At 44.1% G+C, this 11,308-nt stretch overlaps 1 protein-coding gene across 1 annotated transcript; it reads right to left on the bottom strand.

The window, feature by feature from the left end:
• Positions 1 to 8,646: 8,646 nt before the first annotated feature.
• LOC119005320 lies at positions 8,647 to 10,142 on the bottom strand. Its single transcript, XM_037072838.1, has 3 exons — positions 9,985 to 10,142; positions 9,823 to 9,881; positions 8,647 to 9,679 (listed from the first exon to the last, which is right to left on the bottom strand). Exons 1-3 carry the CDS (start codon positions 10,011 to 10,013, stop codon positions 8,925 to 8,927), a joined length of 843 nt encoding a protein of 280 aa, XP_036928733.1. The 5' UTR covers positions 10,014 to 10,142; the 3' UTR covers positions 8,647 to 8,924.
• Between the last annotated feature and the right edge of the window lie 1,166 nt (positions 10,143 to 11,308).

Genomic DNA, 11,308 nt, shown 5'->3' with positions numbered 1-11,308 from the left:
AGCAGCAGCAGCAGCAGCAACGTCCTTGTTTTGAATTTGTGAAACTTCACTCTTTACCAGGAAGAAACGCATGACTGATGGGGCCCTGTTCTGGGAAATAAATGTGGGGTGTTCATTTTCTCAAGAAAAAAGTAAGGAGGGTGAATAGTTCAATTAAAAATAACCAATTGTGGCAGTTAATGTGAAAAATTCTTTACAGGGGACATTTATTTACAGCACCTTTGTGATTGTTGATGGACTAATCACAGTCATTACGAGGGCTGTGAGGTATGACCAAAATATCCTAATATAGGATATATATCCAGATAACAACACATATTACAACAAAGTGCATTTTTTGTACATTCAATGAATACATAGTTTTAGGTAGGCCTATTTCATGAGATTTCGAATATGACAAATAAACAATGCTCATACTCAGAACGCATATTTGATCATTTTCCACCTTTTGTTTAGAACCTTTATGCAAATATTCAATTAAGCACGTCACAAATATTAATGAATAAAATACAAAAAGGTAAAGTAAAAATGTCCCCCTCTTTTAGGTAGGAGCTCCATGTCTTTCCTTGGCTGTTCAGAGTCATTCTCTTATTTGGAATCAATCAGTTCTGCGTCACGTTCACTGTCCTCCACGTTTGTTTGAGTTGCCTTCAGGTACGATTCTTGCCTCAGGAGGCAGAGGCCCGATCCCGTGTTCGTGTCAGCTGGCGAGTGTCTGAGTGAGAGAAGATGCTCCAGAAAACAGAAATGGGACAGCACGAAAACATATTCAGTGAGAGAGTTCAGGAAAAAAGCACCATGAGGTTTCAAAACCTTATTACTCTTTTGTCATTTGAACTGAATGGTTTAAGTAGAGAGTCAGTTAGAGGAGAAAATGTCGGTTCTTAGGAAGCTGCATATCAAATAATGAAATTAATCAGATATTTAAGAGCGCAATCACCTGGATTTAAAATATAACATTTTCGGGCTTCATGTAACCTCTGTATTTATTTCTTTATGACAGCAGGATGACTGCAAACACATCATGCAGACTTTCCCCGGAATACGCCTCAAAGTCTGAGTGTTAATGTGGTCGTTGGGATCTGGCCAAAGCGTCATCGGAAGGACATTTATCTAACATCATCAGCGTAAAGGATGAATATCATCACCGCACAGCCCGAGTCATTACCACCTCAATTTGAACGAATGAATCTTTGAGCATGTGAAGTGTCTGGCCTCAGCTTGTACCAGAGGATGAAGGTATTTCGACTTTATTTGATGGTCTTTTCCCACAAGGTGTTAACACGACGGCCGTCAAATGCCCTACAGCGCGACTCCAGGGAGCCGTCCTGTCCTGGAGAATGCAATAAGTCTGGTTCTTGCTGACCCGTCTGTGTCGAGCGTGACCTTTTGCGGCGGCACATCTGCTGTATCACCGAGCCCGCCTCAAAATCGCAGCCATCTCGCCCGCTCCGGGCCCGTCCGAGGCCTTTTGTCGGCGAGGTAATAGAACAAGCTCTTAAATGGGATTGTAAACTGTGCCTTGACCCCCCCAAGGGCACTTGAAACTACTTGCCATATCACGTTTATTAGCTTATTAAATTGTAAAATTATTCTCTGGCTGAGGTCTCGTTTCGAAACGGCGAGCCAGTGAGCTCAGCCCACTCAACTTTTTAATCTAACAGCTGCATCCCCGCTCGGTCACTCCGCCCGCCCCTCAAAAAAAAAAAAAAAAAAAAAAAAAAAACATAATGGAAGCTAACTGTTAATCAAGAGCCCGCTGGAGGAGGAATTAAACGTACACAGTGGAAGGTTTTTGAATAGGAATCAACAGGAGGAAAAGAGGGAAAGCAGCCTCTAATTAAAAATACATTAACTGGTTATCATGCGTTGACATATTTTGCTTGATCTTTTTTCCTAATCAGCAGTAATGAACGAAGTGTTCTCCATCCACTGGGTATTACATGCCACGTTTCAGTGAGCAGTAAAATTAGCCGAGGGCCCCCGAAGCCAAGTTGAGCTGTTGAAGCTCGGCTAGGTTTTGATTACTGGCTCTTGTACTGTACTTAATAGAACGCTGTCTCCTCCTTAGATTCTTATTCACATTAGGAGATGTGACTAACCCCACATTAGTCACTGCTGGAAATATCCTCTCATATCATATCTGCTATTATACAGAGAATTACTGTAGTTAACTGCAATCACCGCCGCCGTAATCACAGCTTCTGCTAATCACGGAGGCTTCCATTCAAATCTAAAAATATTTTAGGGCCCAGTGCCTCCCCGTCGAAACAATGCCATCCTACGCCGCCGCCGCTCAACCCAGTGAGTCCCAAATTGATCTAGTGTAAACGTGGTGTAGTAGTACAATAAATTACAGAGCGTAGATGTTGTTTTTGTTTTCCTAAGAAGCCCTGAAAGTGTTTTTCTAATACATTAAATATAACCAATAATCTCAGAACAATGAGTATGAGGTGTTTATGTGCGATTAAGTATTCAACACCCGCCTCACAGCTGTAATTATAAATGCCAGACCCGCTGGTTCGTCAGTAGAGCAATTAGTTTTTCTAAAGGGGTGTTACCATTCTGCAAAAACCATTTATGTTTTGACATGTTGATTTTGAGGTCACACGTTGTTTAAATTTTATATTTTTAAATGTTTTTTTTTTCAGATTATTGCTTCCACGACCTGAGAACTGTCATTCACATTTTCAGATTCCAAGGCATCAAGTGCGATATCACCACCTTGTTTTCTTTGGAATGGTACCACACTAAGGGCATGTGGTGATTTTTTAAAATTATTTATTTAGAATGTGAGGACACAAGAAAGCCAAAGGTAGATATTTATTTGGTTTGTTTGCTGTGACTGTTTCTTGAGTTTTCACTCTTTTCCGTAATATTTTTATGTTAAAACGTCAATATTATGTATGTACAATGACAATGAAGGCTTGTATTTCAATTCTGTGGTGGGGGTAGTGGCAACAAAGAAGGAAGCTTCTCTGGAATTTGAATCCAAAATCCATCCAATAGCAGCTGTAATAATTGTCTAAAGAAACACAAACTGACAGCTGCATGGTGGCACGAAAGGAAAAAAAAAAAAAAAACACTCAGGTGACATTCTTCACTCTGGATGAAAATTGAAACTGACTTCTGAGGCAGTTCAGATGTGCTCCGAGCGAGCTGCCCGCACTATCAAAAACCCCCAGATGGAGGGGACCATATGCCCGCGAAGAGTGGCGACGTAGAAGGTGGGAGGTCACTGCCGCAACTGCAGCACGTGTGACATCATATCCTGCCACGTGCACTCAATTCACACAAACATAATCTGTCTGCATCAGTTAAAAACAGTCAGACCCCCTCGTGGTGCTTAGCATGTGTGCAGCGGTGATTCTGATTCATCTGTATTCATCAGTAATCTGTCATGTACGACATTCACACTGGACGGTGCTTAATGTGATTATAGACAGTGCATCTGAGTTGGTGCACAGGGGAGCGTGGCGTCCTGCACTCGAGCTGTTGCCACCACAGGGAGGCCTGGTCGAGAGAGAGAGAGAGAGAGAGAGAGAGAGAGAGAGAGAGAGAGAGAGAGAGAGAGAGAGAGAGAGAGGGAGAAAGAGAGGGAGAGAGGGAGGGTCAGACAAGCTCTGACTCACGCTCCTGCTCCTAACATGCACCCAATCCACTCCTATCTAGTACCTGTCACACGCTGGCTGCAAAATGGAATTGACTATTGATTTCCTCCTTACTACAGGTCAGTTGTGGTGGCAGGCTATAGTGGGCTCACTGAGAGCCCCCGTGTGGGACAACAAGAGGAGAGAGGAGAGAAGCCCAGGGAGGAAACACACACACATGGCGAACACACCGGCACAAATTCACCTTCGTATTAACTACCATTCGGTGGGATTGTGTAAAGGTTGCTTTAAAAGGAGGTGTAGGTTACGCCACGTGCAGCGGGACACGGACGGGCTTTCGACGAAACCGCGGGTTGGGTTTATTTTGCGAGGCAGGAAAAAGTCAAATAAGCCTACGTGTGAAAGGTAAACAAGGTGAGATTTTGCAACGGTGACACAAAGCAGTGATTCACAACTGTTATGGCGTCTGACCTTTTGAAATAATGTCCGCCAGTGACACGTCTCGAGTGACTCACTTGAATGATGTGCAGTGGTCTGGAGAAGAGAGAGTCTGCAGTATTTCACAGGTAGGAAGCAAAAAAAAAAGTTGCGTGCGGAACAATTCATTTCCATCATCAAGTGATCGGTCAGATTTATCTCTGGAGTCATCAGAGGGTCACGACTCCGAGACGAGGAGCTACTGAAATACAAGAATGAAAAATAAAATAAGTAGGTTTATAATTAACAGGTATTTATTCAGGCCTCTACTTTGAAGGATAAAACTGAAGGAAGCAGGCTTCAGCACATCATGGCAGTTTGAGTTTATTTCTGATGCACGCTGGTGAAAAAAATTACTGCTGTTCTTTGTCTGATCACACAATAGATTTTCAAAGCAACAAAAGCCTTTTTGCCACCTCTCAGAACAAATTACTCCGTCGTTTTGTGCCTGAAGCAGAGGGTACTAGTTGGCAAACAGCAATTCCAACCGCTTGGGGTGGTTATCCTTGAAGAATAGAGCTGCACAACTACAACTTACAGCAGCACCTACAATTTACACCTACAGAGATCACCCCTGTCTGACTTATACTTGCCAAGAATACCAACATGGACGCCTGTTCTTTCAGGTTTTGTTCACCATCCTAGTCAAAAGTTATTGAAACTAAAGTTTGACTTTAGTGATTATTATTTATGGAAGTATTCATTGTGTTTGTCTGTTGGCAGCGCCCTCGACTACTTCATATCAAGGATCACGATGAAAAACGGTCTTGGAATTTATTACAACAACCTTGGTGCGTTTAGAGATGGGTGTTTAAATTCAAACCCACCAACTTCTGCTTTAAATCTTCGACTTGGACATTGGCTGTCGTCGCCATCTTGGTTTTTTTTGGAACCAGAAGGGACCATTCCTGGATGAGAGGGTGGAGCTGGGGAGGATGGATCTGACTGATTTCCCAGAGGAAAGAGCTGTGGTAGTGACTTGTCAATCACAAGCTAGCCACGGCCTAAAACCCCGCTTTATTGTCTATTTCACTCTAAATGGGACTGCTCTTTACAATAAAAGCCATCATGTTGTACCAAACAGGACTTGGAAATAGAAACTGAGACTGTAATCACATAAGGAAATGGTTCACAGGGGTAATAAATCAAGTGAGAAGAAGAATTTCTCCTCATAAGATTTCATACAACCGGACTTCTTTTAAAAAACCAGAGGAAACAGCCCCTGCTGGAAGAACACTGCTGGCACTTCCACACTGGCTTTCTATATAGCCATTTTTGTGACATCACACTTTCCCTCCTATAATCTCGTTTTGTCAAATAGATTCAACAAAAAAAAAAATCCAACAAACACCTGAACGCACCACAGAAAGGTTTACGACATAGTGTCTGTTCTGAGTTACTATGCCTTGATAAGAGAAATGCATGTGTTGTCTCTGTGGGCACTTTACAGCATTCTTATCCAAATGTTAGACCTTTTAAAGGCACTCAGCTGATTTTTGATTAAACACTTGCAAAACTTTGTCGCCTGAGGCCATCAGGATGAGCGCCACAAGCGCCACTAAACACCAAGTTGAGCGGCACAACTTCCTCTGCAGGCTCCATAAAGTTTTACTGAGTGTTGGTCTGTGGACAATGATCCGGCTGACACCACAACTAAACTGGTCCGTGGACCGTTTCGTCGAGTTCTGTTGGGGGGGGAAATGCCAGCGCGCGCACGCAGACACACACACACACACACACACACACACACACACACACACACACACACACACACACACACACACACACACACACACACAGGGAAGTGGCAGAAACCAGACAACTAAAAACTTCATCCAGTGAGAAACTCAAACGACCACCATGAACCGGAGGGGCTGTGACTGATGGCACGGCCCGTGTTTGTGTGGTCCGCAGTGTGGTACGTTATTTTCTGCCGCTCGTTTCTAAATGATCCCAGTGTAGTGTAACTTGGCTACAGAGCTGTTTTGGCACTGGTCATTGTTTCATTGCTTTAATTTTCATTTTTTAAAAACAGCTTAAAAGTATTGTTCCGAGTTGTGAAGGGTTCTGGGTTGTGTTTCACATTTTCTCAGGCAGCATAAATGCTTTCAGGAGGCAGACATGATAAAGAGCATAGACTCACAGCCAGGTACACACACACACACACACACACACACACACATGCACTCTCGCTTCCCAGGCTCGGCAGCTTTGCAGAAAAAAACCTGAATGCACAATCTATAGTGGCGCAGGCAGTGAGAAACAGAGTCTGTGAGCACAATAGCGGAGCAACAAATGATACCTTTTCAATTTTTGTTCACTGTCAAGGAGCTGTGGGTTTGAGTCTGTTGTAGAGCCTCGCCACCTCACACTATAATGGCAAAGAGAACAGGAACATTTTTGTTATTCCGTCCTACAGTTGGATGAAATAGTGGTTTTTGTGTTGGTGATTTATTGAAACCGGTAACAGACTGATACAGAGCCTCGGAAATGACCATAAAGTCAAACTAAAACCCCCTCAATGCCTAAACAAAAAAAAACCTCCACGTAGATTCCAGGGTCTGTTCGCCACGGTGCAGCAGTTCTGCAAACACTTGATGAATTGCAAGACAATCATCTAAAAATTACATTACAGAGAGGGGGAAAAGGCAGGAATCACCATTTCACCGCATTGCGTTGTCAGTTTCACAGAATTTGATTTGAGATGAAACAGTGTCCAAAAAGACTGCACATAGTCTTAGCGTAGAGCCTCTAAAACACACAAACACACACACACACACACACACACACACACACACACACACACTTTAGCTTGTGCATGTCAGACTAGCCATAACCTGGCAAAAGCCCAAATTGCCAGAAAACAGAACTGTTCTGGAGTTAAAATGTTAAAAGGAAGGCCACAGCTACGCCTCGCTACAGGCTGAATAAATTCAGTCGATGTATATGCAGGAGTTTACACCACGAGGACTCATGAAGAAGTGACCGGTAAGGAAACTCTTTTGAGTGCCCGCATGTTTTTTAATAACAATGATCAATATTTGGCACCAGTGGCTGTGTTGTGGATTGCATTGCATTTTACTGGTATAACATCTCTTCTGTCCACGCTGTGGAGATAATCAAGTCGCTCTTCTTGTGTTTTCCTGGTTGACGTGGTTACACTTTGAATCCCTCTCTTCGTGTAATTGAATCCTATCTGTTAACATGCTCCTGTGACATTTGTAGACAAAATTATCTCACTCTGTAAAAAGTTGAGTTAAACTCTGTCGAAAGGACGCATGCACAAACATATGTCAGAGTTATTTGTGGCCACTTGGTGCTAACAAACCTTATCGGCTGGCAATGTGCGCCGCATTAAAGATACATATACTCCAGGTTCATCTGAGGTCCCTGCGGCCCACATGTTGTTCTTACACACAGTTGTTCTGTACCTGCTCTGACTTTCGCTATCCTTGCTCAAACTGTACAAGGGGTCATTAAGTCATTGATCGAGGGGTTAGGAGGCCAACAACTGCAGGGCGTCACGGCAGAATCAATCTTAAATGCCAAGTGCCATGCGCAGTTCAGTCTTTTGACTGAAGCAGACACATTATCACAGAGACAGTACGTCCTCTGCATACAAGGAAACTTTGTTGAGTCACATACTCATGTTACGACTATAGAAACAGAGAGTGAAGCCCAGGCAGCTTGAATCTCACCACTTTTCAGGACACGCTCATGACATCAAGCTAATTTATGCGGGACATGCTCCACCCCTTGCTTCTGATATACCCTCACATCAACCAGAACGTGCGACCTGCGCTTCGGCTTCAAAACCGGCTGCCTGTCGCCGCCGAACGTCCTCTTCTTCAGCCTGACATGCTGCGTGATGTACGGCCACTCTTGACTGCCTTCCCTTTCCTGCTCCCCCACAAACAGTTGATTGCTTTACTTTTGTTCGGTCGCTCATTTCCCTGTTCACGTTCCGGATGAGCGCTCGCAACCTACTCTCTTCTCTGGCTCCTGATTGATTGATTTATGGGTCAATCATTGGATAACCTTACCCGCCTACCGTTCCACGCAGTCCGATCTCTTTCAGTGGGGAATCAAAGCCAGTGAGCAGGTTGATATAAAGCTTTTTTTCCCTTCGTTTAATATCGCTTAGAGAATCCACCATGCCTACTCTCCTTAGGAAGGAAGTGTACGGGGATAAATATTCAATATTTGCTCACGGCCCCCTGCATTTGAAATCTAAGGCTGCGTTTTAACACCTCATTTTCTCTATCACAGCTGCCAGACCACCAGCGAAAAATGCCATCACTGGAAGATCAAGGTTATTTGGAGGAATTAGCATAACCAGTAGTAGTACTCGCAAACAACAGATTGTAAACAGATTATGGGATTTGTCAAAGGCTGACCTTCTGTTAAGCAGCACCTGTGTACAACACATGTGAACCAAAAGGGATGTGTACCCGTCACAGCCAACAGATGGCACTGTGGTAACATCCAGACCTCAGTGAGTTATGGATGATGGAGGAGGTAAAAAAGAAAAAGGCAGAGAGAGACACTGACACTTATAACCATTTGTAATTTGTGTGTTTATTGTATGATGCAACTTGTTTCAGAGCCACAGGTGAGAGAGCAGGAGGTGTACAGGAGCTTGTGCACAGAAAAGTCGGACGTGTCTTCTTTCAGTAAACGTTAGAGCAAATCAGACAAATGGACTCTGAAATCACTTTGTTCCCCCCCACACGTCACAAAATGCTGGCCTGTTAACTTTAAGAGGCCCCTCACAGCGATACTGTTTGACAGGACAGCCAAGCTATGTGTCAGAGCCCTTTAGCTCACGGACTTCTTCTAACTGGACCTGATTTTTGGTTTTGTCATACGTCTAAAAACAGGGTTACCTTGAACAAATTGTCTGACATTCGGGCGTCTGTGCAGGGGCTGAGCAAGATGGACAGGGAGCCTAATCCTTTTCAGCCCGCTGACAGCAGGGGCCCGGCCAGTCATCGCTCTGACGTGGGCTTTGTCTGTGAAGCCGGATGAACCGAGGACAGGGACTTCTCTGCCCGGGCGGTACCCCGCTAGACCCCTCTGGTAAGCGCTGTGACCCCGGCTTCGGGGCAGGGGGAGCCCTCTTAGAGACACGCCACGTCTATTTGGGATGGACTCGTCAACAACAAGGTCACGATGATTGTAGACAAATGAGAGCGGTTCAGTGCGACCTTGAGGATCCCATTTCACAAGGTCAGGCTGGCCCGGGGCTTCAGCCAGAGTTGGAGGGGCAACACGGTTGACCTCCTCAAAATCGGACTCGCGGTTAATAACTGACTGTCCTCTGGGAGATCTGAGCACTTGGTCAGCTGTGTATTCACGATGAACCGGATTGTTATGGCTCAGTGGAAATGTAGAAGCAGAGCTCCTTGGTTGGACATCCAGGGATCTCACTCCCGGTTGATTTCTTCCGCTGGAGGCCACGTAAGCTTCAGCCTCAGCCAATCCAGGGTGAGTCCTGAGCCTGCTGGTATGCGCCCCATGGCGAGCTGGCCCGTAGAGGTCAGGCGCTCCGTGGACTCCAGGATAATCCAAACCCAAGGCAGCTGCGCGGGCTACGGAAGAACAACACGCAGAAGCATCAACAAACTGTATTTATTCTCCGCGTGCCATTTCATCTGTTTGGAAAATGTCAAATACACCCGCTAATTGGTAATTATAAAGAAGGCAGTGACATCAATCAAAGCACGCTACATACCTCTCGCTGTTTTAGCACAATACACACCTCCAGCTGACACAGAGCGGAGCACGATGAAGCTGCAAAGAGAAACAAACACTGAAAAAGGCAAACAGAACAGCACAGCACTGAGCCGCTATGATCGTCTTCTCTAACCACGGGAAACATTCCGGCTGCAAATACCTGAGAAACACCACCAGAGGTACACACATCCCTGCAGCGAAGTGAGCAGGAACTTTCACGGCCAACGCAATTTACTGAGAACACTTGCCACTCTTGACTTCTTTTGCAGCCACTCTGACTGGCAACCCCCCCACCCCCCCAAAAAAGACTCACCCTGGCTTGATTTACTAATTACGGACAGCTGGTTGTCATAGAGACCAAAACTCAACCACTGAATCCAGTCAGCCACCGGCAAATTGCTTCATTACAGGCAATTAGTTAAAATGCTTGCTAGCGGCAGAAAGCCGACAAAACAAGACATTTTTCTTTTCTTCCTATTTTTCATTTTTAGTGACGGAAAACACATTTAAAACATGGCAGCGTGAGCCGTGGGGATAAGAGTCAAGCAAATATTTATGGCTCCTTTCAGTTCACATTTATTCTGTAATCTCTTATTTATACACAGCAGCAAAAGGAAAGTTTGTCTAGGCTTGGTTCCAAAAAAAAAAAAAAAAAAAACAAAAATCAGAAAAGTACGTAAGTGGGCGTGAGGAGAATCCTTTGGTATCATTTCAATGTGAACTGTTATGTAGTCATAAAAATTAAAGGGTGTATCCACCACTTTTACACATCAAAGTGTGTTCACAGGTCTCAGGGAGTACTGCTATCAAGCCTTTGTGGCTCCCAAGGAAAGCGAATGTAATCCGGCAAATTGCCTCCAGTGATGTCACTCAGTTGGGCAGCTGCATTGTGGGTAATGTGGGCGCTAGCTTCAGAAAAGGAGGAGTAATGTGTGAAATAAATCTCTAGTTCCACAGTATTGATTTTGATCATTTGTTTTCAAACTGTATCCCGACAGGAGTGCAGGACTTCTTTTCAAATCCTGCCACCTACATTACCCACAATGCAGCATAGCCACAGAGTGACATCACTGGAGGTGGTTTAGATTCAGATCAGATTACATGCAGCTTCATCTGGGGCCACAAAGGCTTTTTTATTTAAAAATATACGAAGTTGTACTCCCCAAGACCTGTAAAAAACACTTTAATGTGTAAAATTGGAGGAGTTACCCTTTAAAAATATCACTCTGGAACTTTAAATTACATGTCCAGGTAGCTTATTAAAACTTCTAATTTGCCAAACCTCAAACACATGATAATGACATACAATTGATTACCATAACCACCACGAATTTAAAATGATCTCATTAAGCTTGACTCCTTTTTTATTATACGGTTCAAAGAACACAGAAAACATTTGGAAGCATACGCGCTGCCGCGGTGACAGCGGGTAATTTTTCTTTTGTTTATCATAAACATGCTGAGTTCAACACTTAGTTGGAAAA

Source organism: Acanthopagrus latus, chromosome 17 (assembly GCF_904848185.1).
Source record: "Acanthopagrus latus isolate v.2019 chromosome 17, fAcaLat1.1, whole genome shotgun sequence".
Classification (NCBI taxonomy): Eukaryota; Metazoa; Chordata; class Actinopteri; order Spariformes; family Sparidae; genus Acanthopagrus; species Acanthopagrus latus.
The sequence above is the reverse complement of the archived record's forward strand: the minus strand, read 5'-3'. Positions and strand labels throughout refer to the sequence as shown.

Coding starts and splice junctions, on each gene's coding strand:
- LOC119005320 (XM_037072838.1), bottom strand. CDS start 10,013: ATGTGTGTACCTCTGGTGGTGTTTCTCAG. Junction 9,882..9,984: donor CCTCTGGTGGTGTTTCTCAG/GTATTTGCAGCC, acceptor TTCTCTTTGCAG/CTTCATCGTGCTCCGCTCTG. Junction 9,680..9,822: donor TTGTGCTAAAACAGCGAGAG/GTATGTAGCGTG, acceptor GTTCTTCCGTAG/CCCGCGCAGCTGCCTTGGGT.